This window comes from Balaenoptera borealis, assembly GCF_965194805.1.
Source record: "Balaenoptera borealis genome assembly, contig: HAP1_SCAFFOLD_1622, whole genome shotgun sequence".
Taxonomy (NCBI): Eukaryota; Metazoa; Chordata; class Mammalia; order Artiodactyla; family Balaenopteridae; genus Balaenoptera; species Balaenoptera borealis.
In genome coordinates this window covers 33,991-61,626 of record NW_028122613.1, presented here as the reverse complement: position 1 = coordinate 61,626, position 27,636 = coordinate 33,991, and the positions used below count along the sequence as shown (strand labels likewise).

The 27,636-nt window shown below is 46.5% G+C and overlaps 1 protein-coding gene across 1 annotated transcript in view; it reads right to left on the bottom strand.

Annotated features, from left to right (window-relative positions):
* The window catches only part of LOC309622143 (uncharacterized protein), a gene marked incomplete at its 5' end in the record, with an annotated part of 101,653 nt that overhangs the window by 43,734 nt on the left and 30,283 nt on the right, over positions 1-27,636 (bottom strand). Inside the window, 2 exons of the mRNA XM_082409291.1 lie at positions 7,001-7,138; positions 19,686-19,823. Coding sequence (XP_082265417.1) covers positions 7,001-7,138; positions 19,686-19,823 — 276 coding nt within the window. The remainder of the gene's footprint in view (positions 1-7,000; positions 7,139-19,685; positions 19,824-27,636) is intronic.

The window sequence follows — 27,636 nt, the reverse complement described above, 5'->3', positions numbered from 1 at the left end:
GAACTTATTGTATCTTCCTCCATATAAATCATACGCAATAGATCAGCTTATTCATCTATTAATTATTACTGCTATTATTATTGGTGGTGGTGTTATAACCACTTTACAGGTGAGGAATCTGAAGTAATCAGATAACTCTTCCCTTTCCAAAAGCACTTAAGAAATCCACTTTCGGGTAATCATTTTGAGGTAGGATGAGAAACCAGGCTTGAAGAGGGCAAAAATGACTCTTTCAATTCACCAGTTGGACTGAGCTGTACGTCACCTCTAGGTAATAGCGTGGGAACTGCACAAGCAAAGGGAGACACTGAAGACGACCATGGTAACAGCCGTACTGTTTTCTAATGGACAAAAAAAATGCCTATATTATAAGTTCTATTTCTCCTGCTTTCTGGCAGTATCATGCTCAGAGTGGAGTCCTGGCAAGGAAGTCAGGATACTTAGGTTCTGAAACCTGGTAATGATACTAACATAATGAGAGAACTTGAACAAGTCAACCCGACCTCTCTGAGCCTCAGTTTCCTTACTCACGAAATGAGACTGAGAACATCGAAGTTCTCTAAGGGCCTCCTAGTTCTAAAATGCTTCCAGTCTAGGAAATAGCATAGAAGTCAATACGAGTGCAGGCTGAAGGGAAAGACAGGGCAGGGAGAAGGTTGCTTCCAGCCTAGAGAACAATCTCTGAACCACACCACTTGGCTCTTCTGCCCGTCTGTGCCCAAGATGGGAGCACAGGCAGTTAATAGAGAAGAGTGGAAAACTGCTCAGTCCTTACAGCCATCATTAACTGTCTGATTTTGGGTTTCTCAGGAAGTAGTGATAGTAGAGGTGTCCTGATAGCAAGAACCTTCAGATGATGCCGTTCCTCAAACGTAGTGAGAATTTCTCAACCTCCCTGAGTTTTTCATGACCCTCTTGTTCTTACAGAAAATTTCCAACATCCATCTCTACTTGGAACTCTAAATTCTCTGCAGCATTCTCCTCCTGTGGTGAGCAATGCAACTTCCCTAACACGAAGTGTCTGCAACTTCTCCAGAGTCTCTGCCCCTGCCGTCAGTTCGGCATCGGCTACTGGTACCCCTTTCCAGACACTCATGGGTAGTGCCTACCTTTACCAACATTCTAGCACGACTATGTTATCTGGAGTTACTGACCACAGCCAGATCTCCACTTCAGCTGCTTCCTATCCAGGTGTTCTTGAGTGGGACATCACAGCAAGCACTGAAAAGAATTCTTCTTCACTCGGAGACTTTACTCTGGCACTCACTGACCGCCACACAGCTGCCTCCTCCATGTTTCTGGCAGCCCAGTATGATAAAACTTCAGACGCCAAGAACATGGTCCCTCTACATCCATCGCTTTCTGCCAGCCTTGCTCAGGGAACACCATCTCAGATTCCAAATCAGGGGCAGAGCCGCCTGCCACTTCCCTGCCAGGAAGGAAGCCAGGTATATTACTATAACCAAGGCACACTGGGGTCTTTACTGTATGGAGAACTTGGCTCCTGCCCGCAATCCTACGGCTCGGCGTCATACACAGGAAGTCGGGCCTCTGGGCAACCAGAAATGGGAATGGGACTGAAGGAGATTCAGCCCACAAATATCCGACCACCAGCTTCCACCTCTGCAGTCTGCCACCCTGTGTCTGCTCAACGCATCACAGAAACAAGTTTTCAAGGTGAGTATAACAAACGCCAGAGAAAGTTGAAGAATGAGGTCGGCACTCAAAAATGGGGTCAAATCGACAGCTGGGAAGGGGTGTACAGGCAGGTAGAATTTAGATCCTGAGCCTTTAATAACCACTACCTTCGCTCAGTGCCCTCTGTTTTTAGACTCTATATGAGAACACCTAGGGCTTCCCTGGTGGCGCCGTGGTTAAGAATCCGCCTGCCAATGCAATGCGGGGGACACGGGTTCGAGCCCTGGTCTGCGAAGATCCCACATGCCGTGCAGCAACTAAGCGCATGTGCCACAACGACGGAGCCTGCATTCTAGAGCCCGTGAGCCTCAACTACCGAAGCCCACGTGCCTACAGCCCATGCTCCGCAACAAGAGAAGCCACCGCGATGAGAAGCCCGCACACCGCAACCGAGAGTAGCCCCCGCTAGCCGCCAACTAGAGAAAGCCCGTGCACAGCAATGAGAGACCCAGTGCAGCCAAAAAAATAAATACGTAGAATAAATAAGTTCAAACAGTAAATAAATACATAAACATAAATTACAAAAAAAAGAACACCTAATGCAGGTGGGAAGGTGGGAGGGCCACTGTAGAGGTCATCTATGCTACATGTACAAGAACCCCGAGAGCACACCAATCGGTACCACACTTTTCACTGCTGTAGCCGATCGTTCCCCCTGTACTGCCACACTGTAGCACTCCCTTCCCTCATCTACTGCTATAGTCTCTTCGGAAGGTGTTTCAGAACTCTTGTTATGTGAGTGCCAGTTGAACTGTCCTCACTTCCTTCATTTATACCAGGATTGAAGACCTTGTGGTCCGAGATCCTGTCCAGAGAGCAAGCAGGCTAAGACTCTGTCTTTGTTGATGTATTTCATCAGCAAGGGCTCTACCCCCTCTCCTAGTTCATGGTGTGACGTGTTCTTGGCCTCTCGGGAAAGTGGGGAGAATGGAAAGGACCCTATATGAGAATGCTAGGCTTTGTAAAACATTTCAGGTTTTTAAAAATAAGACTCATTTTGTATTGGACTTATAACAGTCCTATGAAATACAAAGCGAGCCGAGAATCAGCGACAGGAAAGGCTCACCAGTAAGAATTACAACAGTCACCGCTTACCTCGTAGCATAGGGCACTGTCCATGATCCTTAAGAAGAGTTAGTAGAAATGCCTTGCCCATCTTGCCCCTGAACCCCTTGAAAGGTACACGACTGCTGTGTTGGTGTTTAGGGGGAGCATCTCACTTACCAGGGACTGACTTCTCCCTTGATCCCTTTGTAGGGATGGAGACCTCCCCCCTGGTGATGAAAAATTCCCTGGGATTGCAACCTCCAAGCCAGACGTTTTGTGTGACACAAAGTCAAGAACTCCCCAAGTCCTGCAGTAGCAGAAACAGCCACATACTTGAGAGTAACCCACCATCTGAACTTGGGGACATTTCAGTGACAGCTCCAGTCCAGAGTGCCAGGCGTCTCCTGGCCCTGCCTCCAGCTCCAAGCCAGGGACAAATAGAGAGTAAGCACGTGGATGATATCAAAACCAAGCTTTCAAAGCCTCTGGATGCCTACCAGATCCCAACAGAGAACCAAGATCCTCCACTACTCCCTTTAGGAATCCCTGATATTCACCAGCCGCTGGCCTGCACCGATCCCCTCAGCCAAGAGGAGCAGCCTGGTTCTGAAAATGCTGATCTGGGAGAGAACAGCCGGAGTCGTCAGGACCTAGGGACACTTGAAAATGGGATTGAACCTAGCAGTGGTCTTGCAGACATTACTACACTGGCGGAGGATATTCACCTTCCCCAGCTCTTTAATCCTTTGAAAGATCTTGATCAATCCCAAGGTCCCAACGTGATCAAAGCTAAAGACACCAGAGCCATTAAGGTGAATCAGGTGCAGGAAAAGCCAAGTGTCATAAAGGTTCCCTCTGATCAACCCAGGAAGAACAAACAGAAAGCCTCTGAGCCTATCAGTGGCGCTCCCAAGGCCAAAATCCAGCCAAAGAATCCAGAGTGCCCGTTAGGGGGAGAAGTGGTTACATGCCACGCTGCAGTCAGTGACAGGGCTCCTGTGAACACGGCCAAGCACTCTCAAGGCAAACCTCAGAAAGCTGCATCCAGAAAGATCAGCAAAACTAAGAGCCACGGGCAGGAAAAGACCAAAAGGACCAGAGGGAGAAACAAGGCTGAGGAGAACAAGCAGTCAGGGAACAAAGTCAAGGCAGAAGAGAAGCCAGCAATCCCCCACACGAAGCGAAAGGAACACCAAACTGAGCTTCTCCAACAGAGCTTTCAAAAGCCTCGAACCTCCCTTGGCGTGCGCATGCTGGAGTCTGTGAAGGTTCTTCATGCGCTGGGGAAGAAGAATGAGACGAAAACTGGGCTCTCTTCCTGTCGGCTCTTGGGAAAGTCAAGCAACCCCAAAGACCCCCAGCCACCCCCAGCTATCCAGCCATGGCGGCATACCCCACGTGAGGGGAAGGGTCCTGAGAAAACGCAAGTCCAAGCCCAGAAACCAGACAGCAGTGCTGAAACAGAGTGTCCGTCTCCAGCCCAGTATGAGCGGCCTCCTCCTGGGAAGGTCAAGTTGATACCTCTGCCTTTTTCTGCCTGGGACAAGCCTCAAGCTCGACCCGCTCCTCGGAGGCCACAGTCTCTGGCCTCACATCGGCCTGCTGGGGCTTACCGTGCCCAGCCTGGTTCTACTGACTCAGCTCAACCTGCTGCAGCCAATTCATCCCAGCCAGCTCCTGCCTCTTTGCCAGGCCCCGCCAAACCAGCTCAGCCAACTGTGACCAACCCAACCCAACCGGCTTGGACCAACCATACCCAGCCTCGTGTCCCTCAGTCTGCTGCTCCTAGGCCTGCACCCTCCAAAACTTCATCTGGCGCTCCTCTCCAGCGGGAGCCTGTTCCCCCTGCTGTGAATAAGCGCCAGTCCCCACCCAAGCTCCAAACCCAATTTCTACTCCAAGACTTCAGCAAGCAACGAGTTCCATGGAGGGAACCCAACGTGCCTGAGCCAGTCATGTCAAAGCCCATCGAACAAGAGCAGAGGCCAGAGCGAGAGGCCATGAAGAGGCGGGCTCAACAACAACGGGAGAATGCTGCCAGATACACCTCTTCGGGCAAGCTGCAATTTTTCACCGAGAGGGAAAACGAAATGGAAATTGCCGACTACTACGGATACGTCAAGTGAGAGCTGCTAGGATTCTTGGTGCCACCTTGGCTACCAGCTGTTCTTCCATACACAGGTAAGACAGGTATAGAACTGAATAAGTAAATGGAATACAATTAATAGACGAGTAACAAACCTTTCGAATTTTCAGATGCTGCTAACTGGGGCGTGAGAAAGGAAGGACTGAAAGTTGGATGGGAGAATGAAGGAAAGGGGTAAAAACTGAGCAAAGAGGAAGGAACTTGGCCCAGGGCTAGGAAGGCCAAAAGAGACGTATGGATTTAGGAAAGGAAGCAGGAGCGAGGATGAAATGGCAGAAGTAAAAAGCAGGGTCAGAGGTCTGGGTTGAAAGAACACAATTGGAGTAGAGTTGAAGGTGACAGAAGATGAGTCTAGGTTTACTAGGAGAAATAGAAAAAGTCTCTCGGGGACGCTGGCCTTAAGTCTCACAACCACCAGATAGGTATTTCAGAAAACAAGAGGTTCAGGACACATCTCTGAAAGGTCTGAGTTGCCTTATTCAGGTGTGACTGTAGTGGGGGAATAGGGAAATCTACCAGAGAAGTGGCTAGGGCTCAGAGTTATCCTAGGGGCAGCTGACGACAGGGGCAGAGCCAAGGGAACTGCTGGATCAGGAGGCCCACGAACAAAGCAGGGGCATAGCCGCCTGTCACTTCCCTGCCAGGAAGGAAGCCAGGTATATTACTATAACCAAGGCACACTGGGGTCTTTACTGTATGGAGAACTTGGCTCCTGCCCGCAATCCTACGGCTCGGCGTCACACACAGGAAGTAGGGCCTCTGGGCAACCAGAAATGGGAATGGGACTGAAGGAGATTCAGCCCACAAATATCCGACCACCAGCTTCCACCTCTGCAATCTGCCACCCTGTGTCTGCTCAACGCATCACAGAAACAAGTTTTCAAGGTGAGTATACAGACGGCAGAGAAAAGTTGAACAATGAGGTCAGCATTCAAAAATGGGGTCAAATCGACAGCTGGGAAGGGGTGTAGAGACAGGTAGAATTTAGATCCTGAGCCTTTAATAACCACTACCTTCTCTCAGTGCTCTCTGTTTTTAGACTCTATATGAGAACACCTAGGGCTTCCCTGGTGGCGCCTGCCAATGCAGGGGACACGGGTTCGAGCCCTGGTCTGCGAAGATCCCACATGCCGTGCAGCAACTAAGCGCATGTGCCACAACGACGGAGCCTGCATTCTAGAGCCCGTGAGCCTCAACTACCGAAGCCCACGTGCCTACAGCCCATGCTCCGCAACAAGAGAAGCCACCGCGATGAGATGCCCGCACACCGCAACCGAGAGTAGCCCCCGCTAGCCGCCAACTAGAGAAAGCCCGTGCACAGCAATGAGAGACCCAGTGCAGCCAAAAAAATAAATACGTAGAATAAATAAGTTCAAACAGTAAATAAATACATAAACATAAATTACAAAAAAAAAGAACACCTAATGCAGGTGGGAAGGTGGGAGGGCCACTGTAGAGGTCATCTATGCTACATGTACAAGAACCCCGAGAGCACACCAATCGGTACCACACTTTTCACTGCTGTAGCCGATCATTCCCCCTGTACTGCCACACTGTAGCACTCCCTTCCCTCATCTACTGCTATAGTCTCTTTGGAAGGTGTTTCCGAACTCTTGTTATCAGAGTGCCAGTTGAACTGTCCTCACTTCCTTCATTTATACCAGGATTGAAGACCTTGTGGTCCGAGATCCTGTCCAGAGAGCAAGCAGGCTAAGGCTCTGTCTTTGTTGATGTATTTCATCAGAAAGGGCTCTACCCCCTCTCCTAGTTCATGGTGTGAAGTGTTCTTGGCCTCTCGGGAAAGTGGGGAGAATGGAAAGGACCCTATATGAGAATGCTAGGCTCTGTAAAACATTTCAGGTTTTTAAAAATAAGACTCATTTTGTATTGGACTGACAACAGTCCTATGAAATACAAAGAAGGCCGAGAATCAGTGACAGGAAAGGATCACCAGTAAGAACTACAGCAGTCACCGCTTACCTCGTAGCATAGGGCACTGTCCGTGATCCTTAAGAAGAGTTAGTAGAAATGCCTTGCCCATCTTGCCCCTGAACCCCTTGAAAGGTACACGACTGCTGTGTTGGTGTTTAGGGGGAGCATCTCACTTACCAGGGACTGACTTCTCCCTTGATTCCTCTGTAGTGATGGAGACTTCCCCGCTGATGAAAAATTCCCTGGGATTGCAACCTCCAAGCCAGACAGCTTTCCTATGGAATGACAGAGAACTTGTCAAGGTGAAACACCAGTCTGCGGGAGAAAGGGAAGAAGAGAATGATGGAAATCGTTTCTGGGAAACTATTTTTACATTATGTGTTGTTTGTTCCCGGTAAATAAACTGAAATCTTCTTAACAGTACAACAAAATCTAAACCACTAAAGCCAACAATACAGGAGTATAACGTTCGACAAAAATTTCTTTGGCTGCGCAGCATGTGGGATCTTAGCTCCCCAACCAGGGATTGAACCCACGCCTGCTGCATTGGAAGCGCAGAGTCTTCACCACGGGACCACCGGGGAAGTCCCAGGACTATCACTTTTAAAGGAGAAGGTACAAACCCCTCGGTTCTATGAACTGGAGATTTTTAGTAAGAAGTCAATATATTTGTTGTTAGGCACATTTTATGTTAGGCTGTCTCCCTGCACAGGATGCAGGCGCCTTGAGAATGGAAGTCATATCCCTCTATAGTACGTCCCTCTTCTTTCTGCTTTGCAGTTTGCTGCTCCACTTGTTCAACCCCACCTAGTAATAACCTATACTTCCCTTGTTCCTGTTTTCCCATCTGGAAAACAGACAAAAGGCAACCAAACAACGCAAAGGTCTCAACAAATAAGGGATATCCAAAACCAGAGATGGCCAGAACTTCTGTACCCCTGATGAAATAGTCCTCATACAAAACCTGATAATCAAATTCCTTAATGCTAGGAATCACAGTGAAAAATAGTATCTGAACTGACTTCTGTCAGATGAGTGAGAACTAAGGTTAATTCAGTGTATCTGAAGCATAGAAAGTGAGGGCAAAAGTGGCACAAGATGGGGCTAGAGAAGCAGAGAGGATTCTAGACCACGCAGAGTCTTAAAGGCCAACAGTGTGTTTTCTATTCTCAAAACAATGTTTGTGAGCGATGTTTATGAGCAACGTTCCAACTTGCTTTGAAGGTTTCTTGTGTGAAGAGTGGATTGGAAGGAAACAAGATATATGGACACCAGTTAGGACCTAATCGCAACAGACAGGCAAGTTCAGTATTAGGAAGTTGAGGAAGAGCTGGCTGACAGATTCCAAAGAAATTCAGGAGATGAACTGAAGCGGGCTTAATGGGGTAGGAGATGGAGGAAAGGAAGGTCTTAGGGAATTCAAGGGTTTACTGCACACATGAGCAAAGTCTCAAAATTAATCATTTGAACGTACAGAGGCGGATCTCCCAAATGACACCGGTTAGGAAGCAACGGTACGCCCTTTAGAATTCCTAGAGACAACACAAATCAACTGTTTCGATGGAAAATTCGGCGGGACTCTTGATTTCCATGGGAATACAGAGAAAAGAGACACTGATCTGGCTTGCAGGTATATTTAGGAAGTTGTTAGCCGGACATCACCTACTAGTATCATGTAAGTAGGCCGTCCGAAGTAGGAAGCTTAGGGGAAAAACCTGGAGGAAAACTTAAAAGCTTAAGCCACACCTCTACACTACACCACCTTTCACAATTTCTTCTCAGATAAGCATCATCCCCATCAGTGAAGAAACTCGTTCGTACCTCATAATAGGAAAAACAGGCCTAAAGATTCAATGTGTGTCTTGGGAGGTCCCATCTATGCGATATCTTCCTGGGACCAGAAAAGGCCCCAGGAAGATCCATCTCTGCACCCCTGAAAGCTTACCACCAAGGAAAATGACTAGGTCCATAGATTTCCTCCCTCAAACCAGCTTACCTCACACATAGATCATTAGCAACTCCGCCCTTACTCACATTATCACAGTCACAAGAGTGGTTAGGGAGAAAAGCACTAACCAGGGGAACTAAAACAGAGGCAATCCAGGCCAAGCTGGGCTGGTGGCAGATATCTTGCTCCTTACGCTCGGGTGCATAATGCGACTCACCACAGTGCCTTTTTCACAGACCCTTTTGAACGTTTCTCCACAGAATCCAACAGCTCAAGTTAGTTCATGACGCTTCAAGGTCAACAATCGTCAAGAGAAAAACATGCAATATGTCTTACAATGTTGGATTCCTTACAAACAGGACAAGGAGATAACCATGTAGACAAAACCAGAGCATTTGAAAACATCTGTATTCTACAAACACACCAGTGAATGCTATAAATAAGGTACTATGACATAAAACAAAATGAAAACTAGATGTGAGACTCTTCTCTTCAGTGTACAGACTTCATGGCAGTTGCTGCACACTATCTAGCTACTTAGATCTTTAACTCTCTGTTCTGTTAATACCAAATGAGGCCCAAGTGTGTCAACCTGTTTCCCACAGAAACCAAAAAGTCTACATGCATCTCTTTTCTCCTGTGCCCTTTCACCTTACCTGCTCCCAATTCTCCACCAACGTCCTCCTCTTTCTCTAATTATTCTCCTCTTCATTTTGCTTGGCCTTGCCCCCAAGCATGCAAGACAGAGAGTCCTAGAGGTCCAAGATTCTAGAGTGGCTGTTTGCAAGGCGGAGGAGATTACAGTAACTGCCACACTGTATATACTTCTGTGCAAAGAAAAAGGGACAGTGTTCAGAATGTCTCTCACATATAACAAGAGCTGGAGATGGCAGGATACCTGTGTGGCCCAAGGAACTAGAGCTAGCAAATTATGGGCCAAACAATTGCAACCAAAGGCTGGAAGAGGAAAGGTCTGCAACCAGCTCTGTCTCCTAGCTCTCTGGTATTTGCTGCCAACGGGCAGAGTCTATTTCGTGAAGCATCAAGCACTGAAAAGAAGACTCCTGCTGCTGGAAGGTGACAGGAAGTAACGTCCAATGCAAGATCAAGGCTTGTCCTCGAAGCAATGCCCATAATGGAAGAAAAAAAAAAAAGAGAAAGCGGAAGAGAAATGTTAAGTCGCAAGTCCAACCTGGCCCCCAGCCTAGCCCAGCCCAAGGAAGGTAGGAGTCAAGGAGAAGAAACTAAAAGAGAAGAGCCTTGGACCACAACATTCTCCACAAGGTACACTCAACAAACTTCACCCTACTCTTGAACCAAGTTACAAAAAGAGCTTCTTAATCCCTACTTTGGCTCCTTAAAAGCTGCTATCAGTTCACTCATTAGACACATATGATTTCAGAACAACTGTAATAGTTCAAACTAGATGGCTCTTTCCTTCCTAAGGATTATTAATTAAAGAAGATCTATATAGCTCTAAGTATATGATACATAAAATAGAATACTCTGTAGAATATAAGTAACTCTTAGTTCAGTGTATTAATGAACGTCTGTAAGAAATGTGGCAATGATTTCCCTAATGGAAGAGCCTGGGGGAGGTAAATCTGTCTTCTAGGATTTCCTCCCCAGAGCTCAGAAACTCAGGTGTTGTTTTAGCTCTCCTACACTCTCTTCACCCAAGCCCGCCTTCCTGTTGGGGATCGGACCTCCCTATTGGCTCTCTCATACCTTTCAACTGCCTGCTTTGTGACATCACTCTCCTACCAAACCTACTACCACTTGGTAGAGTCTTGGGGTTTCCGTGGAGCTGTTTGGACCAGTAACCAGTGACCTCTGTACTGGACACGTGCGCCGTTCAGCTGCAGCCACTCGGACATCCTCTAGTGTTGTCTCCTCATCCCTGGTACCTGCAGTGGATGCTTCCTCTTCTCTGACCATGTCAGGTAAGAAAAGAAACTTTGGAAAGTTTTGCGTTCGATTTCTTTTGCCCCTAAATTGAGTAGGAGATTCAAAATAGCATGGAATAATGAGGGAAAGTATTGAACTACACGTCTGGAGACCTAATTTCACTTTTGACTTTGACGTTTACTATCTGTGTGACTTTGGACAAATCACTGGCTGTCTCACAAAGCCTGTTGCTTTCCTTAACTGTTACGTTAGGATACCACGTTGGGTTGATCACTCTGATCCCCTTCTTTTCCAGTATTGAGCCTTAAAGGGTACCCATGTAGAAAACGAAATCAGACACTTCTCAAGAGTGTTTCAACAGAAACATAGAAAAGTCAGGGGACATAGAAAACTAGCAATATATACCAAGATGTTTCATCTCTAATGGTCTCCCTCCACTAGGATTTCGACTAGTTGAAAAGAGAGAATAGGGAGAGAGGATGGAGAGTACTGGGCTCTACAGGGAGGCACAGAGTCGAGCGTAAGGAAGTTTAGGATGGTTTTCAGTAGCACAGGCCAACAGGCACCAAGAGATGGGAGAAAATGTAAGAATGAAGAGGGAAAGCATAGAGGAGCTCTCAAGAAAAACGGAGTTTGCAATGGAATGCTGATGGGAACCAAAGATTTTCAATTAAAGCAGAAACAGCACAGAGGGAAACCTGCTCAGAGCAGGGCAAAACCAAGTTGATGGTAGCAAACCCTTACATTAACAGACTAAGAAGGAAAGTAAGGCCAGAACAGGGGATCACCAGGAAAGGCAGCTTATCAGAAAAGTCATACTCCGTTTTCTTTCTTTTATTGCCTCTCTGAATACAGTTGGCCACTTGACAGTTTTGAATATAAACATTTTAGAAATACGTTTTAGAAATGATGCCTCCTATAAACAAGCAACCACAGTGGTTATCTAGGGGGCTGCTTTTCAGTGTTTTATTCTTTCTAATTTTTAAACTAGGTAGACATTTCACCAATTCAACATTTTAAGTGATATCTTCTAAATTGAATCAGAAGGACTATTTTCCTTGGTGTGATATGTAGGTTCTAAGGCAAGGCTGCTTTTCATTTTTACAGTTATTTCCTTCCTAACACAGAGAGCACACTGATCAACAGCCATCGTTCGCTTGTAGATCTTAGCTACCGAAGAAGAAGAAGAAGAAGAAGAAAAAGTCAAGCCCCACATCTCTAATTCCCCCCACTTAGGGAATTCCCTGGCGGTCCAGTGCTTAGGACTCGGTGCTTTCACGGCCAGGGCCACGCGGCGCGGCCAAAGAAACAAAACAAACAAACATCCACGTTTATCGAAAACCATATTGTGGAGTCCTGTGGATTTTCTTACATTTGAAAATCTTTTTTAATTGGATTCTAGGCATGATGGTTTTTTGAGGTTTTGGGATGCCATCTTCTTGGATGCTGAAGATGATTCTAATCTAAGTTCTAGGATAAATCCAAAAACCTTCCTGATACATTTTAAGCTTCCTTTCTGCTTATTATATAAGCTATATTCATTGAAATATATATTTCTCCTAGGCTTAATACCTCTTACTTGCTGGGTAAAAATATGAAGGAGCACAATAATGAAACTCTTTTACACTTATTATTTTGCTGTCTGCTTCGTACCGGTTTTCATTGAAATACTTGTCTATATGTGTTGTGGCTACCTATACATGCACATTTATTGCATTCTGTTGCTTGTTATGCATTTTTTACTGACATACCTTCTCTGTCTGTATGCATTGGCTAGGAATTCATTCACCTCTATCACCTCCATCGTGTCTTCTGGTTAATAGTATTCACTAAAATAGAGTGGGCAAAATTCACTTTCATAATATTGCATGGATGGTACAGAATGCCATTTGTTAGTAAATTCATTAGGCTTCGATACTTGCCACATACCCCAGTTTTCATTAATATCTATGGATTTCTTTTTCGTTAACGTAATATGCTTGTCATGATTTTTCTTTGTCTTTCTAGAACTTATTGTATCTTCCTCCATATAAATCATACGCAATAGATCAGCTTATTCATCTATTAATTATTACTGCTATTATTATTGGTGGTGGTGTTATAACCACTTTACAGGTGAGGAATCTGAAGTAATCAGATAACTCTTCCCTTTCCAAAAGCACTTAAGAAATCCACTTTCGGGTAATCATTTTGAGGTAGGATGAGAAACCAGGCTTGAAGAGGGCAAAAATGACTCTTTCAATTCACCAGTTGGACTGAGCTGTACGTCACCTCTAGGTAATAGCGTGGGAACTGCACAAGCAAAGGGAGACACTGAAGACGACAATGGTAACAGCCGTACTGTTTTCTAATGGACAAAAAAAATGCCTATATTATAAGTTCTATTTCTCCTGCTTTCTGGCAGTATCATGCTCAGAGTGGAGTCCTGGCAAGGAAGTCAGGATACTTAGGTTCTGAAACCTGGTAATGATACTAACATAATGAGAGAACTTGAACAAGTCAACCCGACCTCTCTGAGCCTCAGTTTCCTTACTCACGAAATGAGACTGAGAACATCGAAGTTCTCTAAGGGCCTCCTAGTTCTAAAATGCTTCCAGTCTAGGAAATAGCATAGAAGTCAATACGAGTGCAGGCTGAAGGGAAAGACAGGGCAGGGAGAAGGTTGCTTCCAGCCTAGAGAACAATCTCTGAACCACACCACTTGGCTCTTCTGCCCGTCTGTGCCCAAGATGGGAGCACAGGCAGTTAATAGAGAAGAGTGGAAAACTGCTCAGTCCTTACAGCCATCATTAACTGTCTGATTTTGGGTTTCTCAGGAAGTAGTGATAGTAGAGGTGTCCTGATAGCAAGAACCTTCAGATGATGCCGTTCCTCAAACGTAGTGAGAATTTCTCAACCTCCCTGAGTTTTTCATGACCCTCTTGTTCTTACAGAAAATTTCCAACATCCATCTCTACTTGGAACTCTAAATTCTCTGCAGCATTCTCCTCCTGTGGTGAGCAATGCAACTTCCCTAACACGAAGTGTCTGCAACTTCTCCAGAGTCTCTGCCCCTGCCGTCAGTTCGGCATCGGCTACTGGTACCCCTTTCCAGACACTCATGGGTAGTGCCTACCTTTACCAACATTCTAGCACGACTATGTTATCTGGAGTTACTGACCACAGCCAGATCTCCACTTCAGCTGCTTCCTATCCAGGTGTTCTTGAGTGGGACATCACAGCAAGCACTGAAAAGAATTCTTCTTCACTCGGAGACTTTACTCTGGCACTCACTGACCGCCACACAGCTGCCTCCTCCATGTTTCTGGCAGCCCAGTATGATAAAACTTCAGACGCCAAGAACATGGTCCCTCTACATCCATCGCTTTCTGCCAGCCTTACTCAGGGAACACCATCTCAGATTCCAAATCAGGGGCAGAGCCGCCTGCCACTTCCCTGCCAGGAAGGAAGCCAGGTATATTACTATAACCAAGGCACACTGGGGTCTTTACTGTATGGAGAACTTGGCTCCTGCCCGCAATCCTACGGCTCGGCGTCATACACAGGAAGTCGGGCCTCTGGGCAACCAGAAATGGGAATGGGACTGAAGGAGATTCAGCCCACAAATATCCGACCACCAGCTTCCACCTCTGCAGTCTGCCACCCTGTGTCTGCTCAACGCATCACAGAAACAAGTTTTCAAGGTGAGTATAACAAACGCCAGAGAAAGTTGAAGAATGAGGTCGGCACTCAAAAATGGGGTCAAATCGACAGCTGGGAAGGGGTGTAGAGGCAGGTAGAATTTAGATCCTGAGCCTTTAATAACCACTACCTTCGCTCAGTGCCCTCTGTTTTTAGACTCTCTATGAGAACACCTAGGGCTTCCCTGGTGGCGCCGTGGTTAAGAATCCGCCTGCCAATGCAATGCGGGGGACACGGGTTCGAGCCCTGGTCTGCGAAGATCCCACATGCCGTGCAGCAACTAAGCGCATGTGCCACAACGACGGAGCCTGCATTCTAGAGCCCGTGAGCCTCAACTACCGAAGCCCACGTGCCTACAGCCCATGCTCCGCAACAAGAGAAGCCACCGCGATGAGAAGCCCGCACACCGCAACCGAGAGTAGCCCCCGCTAGCCGCCAACTAGAGAAAGCCCGTGCACAGCAATGAGAGACCCAGTGCAGCCAAAAAAATAAATACGTAGAATAAATAAGTTCAAACAGTAAATAAATACATAAACATAAATTACAAAAAAAAGAACACCTAATGCAGGTGGGAAGGTGGGAGGGCCACTGTAGAGGTCATCTATGCTACATGTACAAGAACCCCGAGAGCACACCAATCGGTACCACACTTTTCACTGCTGTAGCCGATCGTTCCCCCTGTACTGCCACACTGTAGCACTCCCTTCCCTCATCTACTGCTATAGTCTCTTCGGAAGGTGTTTCAGAACTCTTGTTATGTGAGTGCCAGTTGAACTGTCCTCACTTCCTTCATTTATACCAGGATTGAAGACCTTGTGGTCCGAGATCCTGTCCAGAGAGCAAGCAGGCTAAGACTCTGTCTTTGTTGATGTATTTCATCAGCAAGGGCTCTACCCCCTCTCCTAGTTCATGGTGTGACGTGTTCTTGGCCTCTCGGGAAAGTGGGGAGAATGGAAAGGACCCTATATGAGAATGCTAGGCTTTGTAAAACATTTCAGGTTTTTAAAAATAAGACTCATTTTGTATTGGACTTATAACAGTCCTATGAAATACAAAGCGAGCCGAGAATCAGCGACAGGAAAGGCTCACCAGTAAGAATTACAACAGTCACCGCTTACCTCGTAGCATAGGGCACTGTCCGTGATCCTTAAGAAGAGTTAGTAGAAATGCCTTGCCCATCTTGCCCCTGAACCCCTTGAAAGGTACACGACTGCTGTGTTGGTGTTTAGGGGGAGCATCTCACTTACCAGGGACTGACTTCTCCCTTGATCCCTTTGTAGGGATGGAGACCTCCCCCCTGGTGATGAAAAATTCCCTGGGATTGCAACCTCCAAGCCAGACGTTTTGTGTGACACAAAGTCAAGAACTCCCCAAGTCCTGCAGTAGCAGAAACAGCCACATACTTGAGAGTAACCCACCATCTGAACTTGGGGACATTTCAGTGACAGCTCCAGTCCAGAGTGCCAGGCGTCTCCTGGCCCTGCCTCCAGCTCCAAGCCAGGGACAAATAGAGAGTAAGCACGTGGATGATATCAAAACCAAGCTTTCAAAGCCTCTGGATGCCTACCAGATCCCAACAGAGAACCAAGATCCTCCACTACTCCCTTTAGGAATCCCTGATATTCACCAGCCGCTGGCCTGCACCGATCCCCTCAGCCAAGAGGAGCAGCCTGGTTCTGAAAATGCTGATCTGGGAGAGAACAGCCGGAGTCGTCAGGACCTAGGGACACTTGAAAATGGGATTGAACCTAGCAGTGGTCTTGCAGACATTACTACACTGGCGGAGGATATTCACCTTCCCCAGCTCTTTAATCCTTTGAAAGATCTTGATCAATCCCAAGGTCCCAACGTGATCAAAGCTAAAGACACCAGAGCCATTAAGGTGAATCAGGTGCAGGAAAAGCCAAGTGTCATAAAGGTTCCCTCTGATCAACCCAGGAAGAACAAACAGAAAGCCTCTGAGCCTATCAGTGGCGCTCCCAAGGCCAAAATCCAGCCAAAGAATCCAGAGTGCCCGTTAGGGGGAGAAGTGGTTACATGCCACGCTGCAGTCAGTGACAGGGCTCCTGTGAACACGGCCAAGCACTCTCAAGGCAAACCTCAGAAAGCTGCATCCAGAAAGATCAGCAAAACTAAGAGCCACGGGCAGGAAAAGACCAAAAGGACCAGAGGGAGAAACAAGGCTGAGGAGAACAAGCAGTCAGGGAACAAAGTCAAGGCAGAAGAGAAGCCAGCAATCCCCCACACGAAGCGAAAGGAACACCAAACTGAGCTTCTCCAACAGAGCTTTCAAAAGCCTCGAACCTCCCTTGGCGTGCGCATGCTGGAGTCTGTGAAGGTTCTTCATGCGCTGGGGAAGAAGAATGAGACGAAAACTGGGCTCTCTTCCTGTCGGCTCTTGGGAAAGTCAAGCAACCCCAAAGACCCCCAGCCACCCCCAGCTATCCAGCCATGGCGGCATACCCCACGTGAGGGGAAGGGTCCTGAGAAAACGCAAGTCCAAGCCCAGAAACCAGACAGCAGTGCTGAAACAGAGTGTCCGTCTCCAGCCCAGTATGAGCGGCCTCCTCCTGGGAAGGTCAAGTTGATACCTCTGCCTTTTTCTGCCTGGGACAAGCCTCAAGCTCGACCCGCTCCTCGGAGGCCACAGTCTCTGGCCTCACATCGGCCTGCTGGGGCTTACCGTGCCCAGCCTGGTTCTACTGACTCAGCTCAACCTGCTGCAGCCAATTCATCCCAGCCAGCTCCTGCCTCTTTGCCAGGCCCCGCCAAACCAGCTCAGCCAACTGTGACCAACCCAACCCAACCGGCTTGGACCAACCATACCCAGCCTCGTGTCCCTCAGTCTGCTGCTCCTAGGCCTGCACCCTCCAAAACTTCATCTGGCGCTCCTCTCCAGCGGGAGCCTGTTCCCCCTGCTGTGAATAAGCGCCAGTCCCCACCCAAGCTCCAAACCCAATTTCTACTCCAAGACTTCAGCAAGCAACGAGTTCCATGGAGGGAACCCAACGTGCCTGAGCCAGTCATGTCAAAGCCCATCGAACAAGAGCAGAGGCCAGAGCGAGAGGCCATGAAGAGGCGGGCTCAACAACAACGGGAGAATGCTGCCAGATACACCTCTTCGGGCAAGCTGCAATTTTTCACCGAGAGGGAAAACGAAATGGAAATTGCCGACTACTACGGATACGTCAAGTGAGAGCTGCTAGGATTCTTGGTGCCACCTTGGCTACCAGCTGTTCTTCCATACACAGGTAAGACAGGTATAGAACTGAATAAGTAAATGGAATACAATTAATAGACGAGTAACAAACCTTTCGAATTTTCAGATGCTGCTAACTGGGGCGTGAGAAAGGAAGGACTGAAAGTTGGATGGGAGAATGAAGGAAAGGGGTAAAAACTGAGCAAAGAGGAAGGAACTTGGCCCAGGGCTAGGAAGGCCAAAAGAGACGTATGGATTTAGGAAAGGAAGCAGGAGCGAGGATGAAATGGCAGAAGTAAAAAGCAGGGTCAGAGGTCTGGGTTGAAAGAACACAATTGGAGTAGAGTTGAAGGTGACAGAAGATGAGTCTAGGTTTACTAGGAGAAATAGAAAAAGTCTCTCGGGGACGCTGGCCTTAAGTCTCACAACCACCAGATAGGTATTTCAGAAAACAAGAGGTTCAGGACACATCTCTGAAAGGTCTGAGTTGCCTTATTCAGGTGTGACTGTAGTGGGGGAATAGGGAAATCTACCAGAGAAGTGGCTAGGGCTCAGAGTTATCCTAGGGGCAGCTGACGACAGGGGCAGAGCCAAGGGAACTGCTGGATCAGGAGGCCCACGAACAAAGCAGGGGCATAGCCGCCTGTCACTTCCCTGCCAGGAAGGAAGCCAGGTATATTACTGTAACCAAGGCACACTGGGGTCTTTACTGTATGGAGAACTTGGCTCCTGCCCGCAATCCTACGGCTCGGCGTCACACACAGGAAGTAGGGCCTCTGGGCAACCAGAAATGGGAATGGGACTGAAGGAGATTCAGCCCACAAATATCCGACCACCAGCTTCCACCTCTGCAGTCTGCCACCCTGTGTCTGCTCAACGCATCACAGAAACAAGTTTTCAAGGTGAGTATACAGACGGCAGAGAAAAGTTGAACAATGAGGTCAGCATTCAAAAATGGGGTCAAATCGACAGCTGGGAAGGGGTGTAGAGACAGGTAGAATTTAGATCCTGAGCCTTTAATAACCACTACCTTCTCTCAGTGCTCTCTGTTTTTAGACTCTATATGAGAACACCTAGGGCTTCCCTGGTGGCGCCTGCCAATGCAGGGGACACGGGTTCGAGCCCTGGTCTGCGAAGATCCCACATGCCGTGCAGCAACTAAGCGCATGTGCCACGACGACGGAGCCTGCATTCTAGAGCCCGTGAGCCTCAACTACCGAAGCCCACGTGCCTACAGCCCATGCTCCGCAACAAGAGAAGCCACCGCGATGAGATGCCCGCACACCGCAACCGAGAGTAGCCCCCGCTAGCCGCCAACTAGAGAAAGCCCGTGCACAGCAATGAGAGACCCAGTGCAGCCAAAAACATAAATACGTAGAATAAATAAGTTCAAACAGTAAATAAATACATAAACATAAATTACAAAAAAAAAGAACACCTAATGCAGGTGGGAAGGTGGGAGGGCCACCGTAGAGGTCATCTATGCTACATGTACAAGAACCCCGAGAGCACACCAATCGGTACCACACTTTTCACTGCTGTAGCCGATCGTTCCCCCTGTACTGCCACACTGTAGCACTCCCTTCCCTCATCTACTGCTATAGTCTCTTCGGAAGGTGTTTCCGAACTCTTGTTATGAGAGTGCCAGTTGAACTGTCCTCACTTCCTTCATTTATACCAGGATTGAAGACCTTGTGGTCCGAGATCCTGTCCAGAGAGCAAGCAGGCTAAGGCTCTGTCTTTGTTGATGTATTTCATCAGAAAGGGCTCTACCCCCTCTCCTAGTTCATGGTGTGAAGTGTTCTTGGCCTCTCGGGAAAGTGGGGAGAATGGAAAGGACCCTATATGAGAATGCTAGGCTCTGTAAAACATTTCAGGTTTTTAAAAATAAGACTCATTTTGTATTGGACTGACAACAGTCCTATGAAATACAAAGAAAGCCGAGAATCAGTGACAGGAAAGGATCACCAGTAAGAACTACAGCAGTCACCGCTTACCTCGTAGCATAGGGCACTGTCCGTGATCCTTAAGAAGAGTTAGTAGAAATGCCTTGCCCATCTTGCCCCTGAACCCCTTGAAAGGTACACGACTGCTGTGTTGGTGTTTAGGGGGAGCATCTCACTTACCAGGGACTGACTTCTCCCTTGATTCCTCTGTAGTGATGGAGACTTCCCCGCTGATGAAAAATTCCCTGGGATTGCAACCTCCAAGCCAGACAGCTTTCCTATGGAATGACAGAGAACTTGTCAAGGTGAAACACCAGTCTGCGGGAGAAAGGGAGGAAGAGAATGATGGAAATCGTTTCTGGGAAACTATTTTTACATTATGTGTTGTTTGTTCCCGGTAAATAAACTGAAATCTTCTTAACAGTACAACAAAATCTAAACCACTAAAGCCAACAATACAGGAGTATAACGTTCGAAAAAAATTTCTTTGGCTGCGCAGCATGTGGGATCTTAGCTCCCCAACCAGGGATTGAACCCACGCCTGCTGCATTGGAAGCGCAGAGTCTTCACCACGGGACCACCGGGGAAGTCCCAGGACTATCACTTTTAAAGGAGAAGGTACAAACCCCTCGGTTCTATGAACTGGAGATTTTTAGTAAGAAGTCAATATATTTGTTGTTAGGCACATTTTATGTTAGGCTGTCTCCCTGCACAGGATGCAGGCGCCTTGAGAATGGAAGTCATATCCCTCTATAGTACGTCCCTCTTCTTTCTGCTTTGCAGTTTGCTGCTCCACTTGTTCAACCCCACCTAGTAATAACCTATACTTCCCTTGTTCCTGTTTTCCCATCTGGAAAACAGACAAAAGGCAACCAAACAACGCAAAGGTCTCAACAAATAAGGGATATCCAAAACCAGAGATGGCCAGAACTTCTGTACCCCTGATGAAATAGTCCTCATACAAAACCTGATAATCAAATTCCTTAATGCTAGGAATCACAGTGAAAAATAGTATCTGAACTGACTTCTGTCAGATGAGTGAGAACTAAGGTTAATTCAGTGTATCTGAAGCATAGAAAGTGAGGGCAAAAGTGGCACAAGATGGGGCTAGAGAAGCAGAGAGGATTCTAGACCACGCAGAGTCTTAAAGGCCAACAGTGTGTTTTCTATTCTCAAAACAATGCTTGTGAGCGATGTTTATGAGCAACGTTCCAACTTGCTTTGAAGGTTTCTTGTGTGAAGAGTGGATTGGAAGGAAACAAGATATATGGACACTAGTTAGGACCTAATCGCAACAGACAGGCAAGTTCAGTATTAGGAAGTTGAGGAAGAGCTGGCTGACAGATTCCAAAGAAATTCAGGAGATGAACTGAAGCGGGCTTAATGGGGTAGGAGATGGAGGAAAGGAAGGTCTTAGGGAATTCAAGGGTTTACTGCACACATGAGCAAAGTCTCAAAATTAATCATTTGAACGTACAGAGGCGGATCTCCCAAATGACACCGGTTAGGAAGCAACGGTACGCCCTTTAGAATTCCTAGAGACAACACAAATCAACTGTTTCGATGGAAAATTCGGCGGGACTCTTGATTTCCATGGGAATACAGAGAAAAGAGACACTGATCTGGCTTGCAGGTATATTTAGGAAGTTGTTAGCCGGACATCACCTACTAGTATCATGTAAGTAGGCCGTCCGAAGTAGGAAGCTTAGGGGAAAAACCTGGAGGAAAACTTAAAAGCTTAAGCCACACCTCTACACTACACCACCTTTCACAATTTCTTCTCAGATAAGCATCATCCCCATCAGTGAAGAATTTCTTCTCAGATAAGCATCATCCCCATCAGTGAAGAAACTCGTTCGTACCTCATAATAGGAAAAACAGGCCTAAAGATTCAATGTGTGTCTTGGGAGGTCCCATCTATGCGATATCTTCCTGGGACCAGAAAAGGCCCCAGGAAGATCCATCTCTGCACCCCTGAAAGCTTACCACCAAGGAAAATGACTAGGTCCATAGATTTCCTCCCTCAAACCAGCTTACCTCACACATAGATCATTAGCAACTCCGCCCTTACTCACATTATCACAGTCACAAGAGTGGTTAGGGAGAAAAGCACTAACCAGGGGAACTAAAACAGAGGCAATCCAGGCCAAGCTGGGCTGGTGGCAGATATCTTGCTCCTTACGCTCGGGTGCATAATGCGACTCACCACAGTGCCTTTTTCACAGACCCTTTTGAACGTTTCTCCACAGAATCCAACAGCTCAAGTTAGTTCATGACGCTTCAAGGTCAACAATCGTCAAGAGAAAAACATGCAATATGTCTTACAATGTTGGATTCCTTACAAACAGGACAAGGAGATAACCATGTAGACAAAACCAGAGCATTTGAAAACATCTGTATTCTACAAACACACCAGTGAATGCTATAAATAAGGTACTATGACATAAAACAAAATGAAAACTAGATGTGAGACTCTTCTCTTCAGTGTACAGACTTCATGGCAGTTGCTGCACACTATCTAGCTACTTAGATCTTTAACTCTCTGTTCTGTTAATACCAAATGAGGCCCAAGTGTGTCAACCTGTTTCCCACAGAAACCAAAAAGTCTACATGCATCTCTTTTCTCCTGTGCCCTTTCACCTTACCTGCTCCCAATTCTCCACCAACGTCCTCCTCTTTCTCTAATTATTCTCCTCTTCATTTTGCTTGGCCTTGCCCCCAAGCATGCAAGACAGAGAGTCCTAGAGGTCCAAGATTCTAGAGTGGCTGTTTGCAAGGCGGAGGAGATTACAGTAACTGCCACACTGTATATACTTCTGTGCAAAGAAAAAGGGACAGTGTTCAGAATGTCTCTCACATATAACAAGAGCTGGAGATGGCAGGATACCTGTGTGGCCCAAGGAACTAGAGCTAGCAAATTATGGGCCAAACAATTGCAACCAAAGGCTGGAAGAGGAAAGGTCTGCAACCAGCTCTGTCTCCTAGCTCTCTGGTATTTGCTGCCAACGGGCAGAGTCTATTTCGTGAAGCATCAAGCACTGAAAAGAAGACTCCTGCTGCTGGAAGGTGACAGGAAGTAACGTCCAATGCAAGATCAAGGCTTGTCCTCGAAGCAATGCCCATAATGGAAGAAAAAAAAAAAAGAGAAAGCGGAAGAGAAACGTTAAGTCGCAAGTCCAACCTGGCCCCCAGCCTAGCCCAGCCCAAGGAAGGTAGGAGTCAAGGAGAAGAAACTAAAAGAGAAGAGCCTTGGACCACAACATTCTCCACAAGGTACACTCAAGAAACTTCACCCTACTCTTGAACCAAGTTACAAAGAGAGCTTCTTAATCCCTACTTTGGCTCCTTAAAAGCTGCTATCAGTTCACTCATTAGACACATCTGATTTCAGAACAACTGTAATAGTTCAAACTAGATGGCTCTTTCCTTCCTAAGGATTATTAATTAAAGAAGATCTATATAGCTCTAAGTATATGATACATAAAATAGAATACTCTGTAGAATATAAGTAACTCTTAGTTCAGTGTATTAATGAACGTCTGTAAGAAATGTGGCAATGATTTCCCTAATGGAAGAGCCTGGGGGAGGTAAATCTGTCTTCTAGGATTTCCTCCTCCCCAAAGCTCAGAAACTCAGGTGTTGTTTTAGCTCTCCTACACTCTCTTCACCCAAGCCCGCCTTCCTGTTGGGGATCGGACCTCCCTATTGGCTCTCTCATACCTTTCAACTGCCTGCTTTGTGACATCACTCTCCTCCCAAACCTACTACCACTTGGTAGAGCCTTGGGGTTTCCGTGGAGCTGTTTGGACCAGTAACCAGTGACCTCTGTACTGGACACGTGCGCCGTTCAGCTGCAGCCACTCAGACATCCTCTAGTGTTGTCTCCTCATCCCTTGTACCTGCAGTGGATGCTTCCTCTTCTCTGACCATGTCAGGTAAGAAAAGAAACTTTGGAAAGTTTTGCGTTCGATTTCTTTTGCCCCTAAATTGAGTAGGAGATTCAAAATAGCATGGAATAATGAGGGAAAGTATTGAACTACAAGTCTGGAGACCTAATTTCACTTTTGACTTTGACGTTTACTATCTGTGTGACTTTGGACAAATCACTGGCTGTCTCACAAAGCCTGTTGCTTTCCTTAACTGTTACGTTAGGATACCACATTGGGTTGATCACTCTGATCCCCTTCTTTTCCAGTATTGAGCCTTAAAGGGTACCCATGTAGAAAACGAAATCAGACACTTCTCAAGAGTGTTTCAACAGAAACACAGAAAAGCCAGGGGACATAGAAAACTAGCAATATATACCAAGATGTTTCATCTCTAATGGTCTCCCTCCACTAGGATTTCGACTAGTTGAAAAGAGAGAATAGGGAGAGAGGATGGAGAGTACTGGGCTCTACAGGGAGGCACAGAGTCGAGCGTAAGGAAGTTTAGGACGGTTTTCATTAGCACAGGCCAACAGGCACCAAGAGATGGGAGAAAATGTAAGAATGAAGAGGGAAAGCATAGAGGAGCTCTCAAGAAAAACGGAGTTTGCAATGGAATGCTGATGGGAACCAAAGATTTTCAATTAAAGCAGAAACAGCACAGAGGGAAACCTGCTCAGAGCAGGGCAAAACCAAGTTGATGGTAGCAAACCCTTACATTAACAGACTTAAGAAGGAAAGTAAGGCCAGAACAGGGGATCACCGGGAAAGGCAGCTTATCAGAAAAGTCATACTCCGTTTTCTTTCTTTTATTGCCTCTCTGAATACAGTTGGCCACTTGACAGTTTTGAATATAAACATTTTAGAAATACGTTTTAGAAATGATGCCTCCTATAAACAAGCAACCACAGTGGTTATCTAGGGGGCTGCTTTTCAGTGTTTTATTCTTTCTAATTTTTAAACTAGGTAGACATTTCACCAATTCAACATTTTAAGTGATATCTTCTAAATTGAATCAGAAGGACTATTTTCCTTGGTGTGATATGTAGGTTCTAAGGCAAGGCTGCTTTTCATTTTTACAGTTATTTCCTTCCTAACACAGAGAGCACATTGATCAACAGCCATCGTTCGCTTGTAGATCTTAGCTACCGAAGAAGAAGAAGAAGAAGAAAAAGTCAAGCCCCACATCTCTAATTCCCCCCACTTAGGGAATTCCCTGGCGGTCCAGTGCTTAGGACTCGGTGCTTTCACGGCCAGGGCCACGCGGCGCGGCCAAAGAAACAAAACAAACAAACATCCACGTTTATCGAAAACCATATTGTGGAGTCCTGTGGATTTTCTTACATTTGAAAATCTTTTTTAATTGGATTCTAGGCATGATGGTTTTTTGAGGTTTTGGGATGCCATCTTCTTGGATGCTGAAGATGATTCTAATCTAAGTTCTAGGATAAATCCAAAAACCTTCCTGATACATTTTAAGCTTCCTTTCTGCTTATTATATAAGCTATATTCATTGAAATATATATTTCTCCTAGGCTTAATACCTCTTACTTGCTGGGTAAAAATATGAAGGAGCACAATAATGAAACTCTTTTACACTTATTATTTTGCTGTCTGCTTCGTACCGGTTTTCATTGAAATACTTGTCTATATGTGTTGTGGCTACCTATACATGCACATTTATTGCATTCTGTTGCTTGTTATGCATTTTTTACTGACATACCTTCTCTGTCTGTATGCATTGGCTAGGAATTCATTCACCTCTATCACCTCCATCGTGTTTTCTGGTTAATAGTATTCACTAAAATAGAGTGGGCAAAATTCACTTTCATAATATTGCATGGATGGTACAGAATGCCATTTGTTAGTAAATTCATTAGGCTTCGATACTTGCCACATACCCCAGTTTTCATTAATATCTATGGATTTCTTTTTCGTTAACGTAATATGCTTGTCATGATTTTTCTTTGTCTTTCTAGAACTTATTGTATCTTCCTCCATATAAATCATACGCAATAGATCAGCTTATTCATCTATTAATTATTACTGCTATTATTATTGGTGGTGGTGTTATAACCACTTTATAGGTGAGGAATCTGAAGTAATCAGATAACTTTTCCCTTTCCAAAAGCACTTAAGAAATCCACTTTCGGGTAATCATTTTGAGGTAGGATGAGAAACCGGGCTTGAAGAGGGCAAAAATGACTCTTTCAATTCACCAGTTGGACTGAGCTGTACGTCACCTCTAGGTAATAGCGTGGGAACTGCACAAGCAAAGGGAGACACTGAAGACGACCATGGTAATAGCCGTACTGTTTTCTAATGGACAAAAAAAATGCCTATATTATAAGTTCTATTTCTCCTGCTTTCTGGCAGTATCATGCTCAGAGTGGAGTCCTGGCAAGGAAGTCAGGATACTTAGGTTCTGAAACCTGGTAATGATACTAACATAATGAGAGAACTTGAACAAGTCAACCCGACCTCTCTGAGCCTCAGTTTCCTTACTCACGAAATGAGACTGAGAACATCGAAGTTCTCTAAGGGCCTCCTAGTTCTAAAATGCTTCCAGTCTAGGAAATAGCATAGAAGTCAATACGAGTGCAGGCTGAAGGGAAAGACAGGGCAGGGAGAAGGTTGCTTCCAGCCTAGAGAACAATCTCTGAACCACACCACTTGGCTCTTCTGCCCGTCTGTGCCCAAGATGGGAGCACAGGCAGTTAATAGAGAAGAGTGGAAAACTGCTCAGTCCTTACAGCCATCATTAACTGTCTGATTTTGGGTTTCTCAGGAAGTAGTGATAGTAGAGGTGTCCTGATAGCAAGAACCTTCAGATGATGCCGTTCCTCAAACGTAGTGAGAATTTCTCAACCTCCCTGAGTTTTTCATGACCCTCTTGTTCTTACAGAAAATTTCCAACATCCATCTCTACTTGGAACTCTAAATTCTCTGCAGCATTCTCCTCCTGTGGTGAGCAATGCAACTTCCCTAACACGAAGTGTCTGCAACTTCTCCAGAGTCTCTGCCCCTGCCGTCAGTTCGGCATCGGCTACCGGTACCCCTTTCCAGACACTCATGGGTAGTGCCTACCTTTACCAACATTCTAGCACGACTATGTTATCTGGAGTTACTGACCACAGCCAGATCTCCACTTCAGCTGCTTCCTATCCAGGTGTTCTTGAGTGGGACATCACAGCAAGCACTGAAAAGAATTCTTCTTCACTCGGAGACTTTACTCTGGCACTCACTGACCGCCACACAGCTGCCTCCTCCATGTTTCTGGCAGCCCAGTATGATAAAACTTCAGACGCCAAGAACATGGTCCCTCTACATCCATCGCTTTCTGCCAGCCTTGCTCAGGGAACACCATCTCAGATTCCAAATCAGGGGCAGAGCCGCCTGCCACTTCCCTGCCAGGAAGGAAGCCAGGTATATTACTATAACCAAGGCACACTGGGGTCTTTACTGTATGGAGAACTTGGCTCCTGCCCGCAATCCTACGGCTCGGCGTCATACACAGGAAGTCGGGCCTCTGGGCAACCAGAAATGGGAATGGGACTGAAGGAGATTCAGCCCACAAATATCCGACCACCAGCTTCCACCTCTGCAGTCTGCCACCCTGTGTCTGCTCAACGCATCACAGAAACAAGTTTTCAAGGTGAGTATAACAAACGCCAGAGAAAGTTGAAGAATGAGGTCGGCACTCAAAAATGGGGTCAAATCGACAGCTGGGAAGGGGTGTACAGGCAGGTAGAATTTAGATCCTGAGCCTTTAATAACCACTACCTTCGCTCAGTGCCCTCTGTTTTTAGACTCTCTATGAGAACACCTAGGGCTTCCCTGGTGGCGCCGTGGTTAAGAATCCGCCTGCCAATGCAATGCGGGGGACACGGGTTCGAGCCCTGGTCTGCGAAGATCCCACATGCCGTGCAGCAACTAAGCGCATGTGCCACAACGACGGAGCCTGCATTCTAGAGCCCGTGAGCCTCAACTACCGAAGCCCACGTGCCTACAGCCCATGCTCCGCAACAAAGAGAAGCCACCGCGATGAGAAGCCCGCACACCGCAACCAAGAGTAGCCCCCGCTAGCCGCCAACTAGAGAAAGCCCGTGCACAGCAATGAGAGACCCAGTGCAGCCAAAAAAATAAATACGTAGAATAAATAAGTTCAAACAGTAAATAAATACATAAACATAAATTACAAAAAA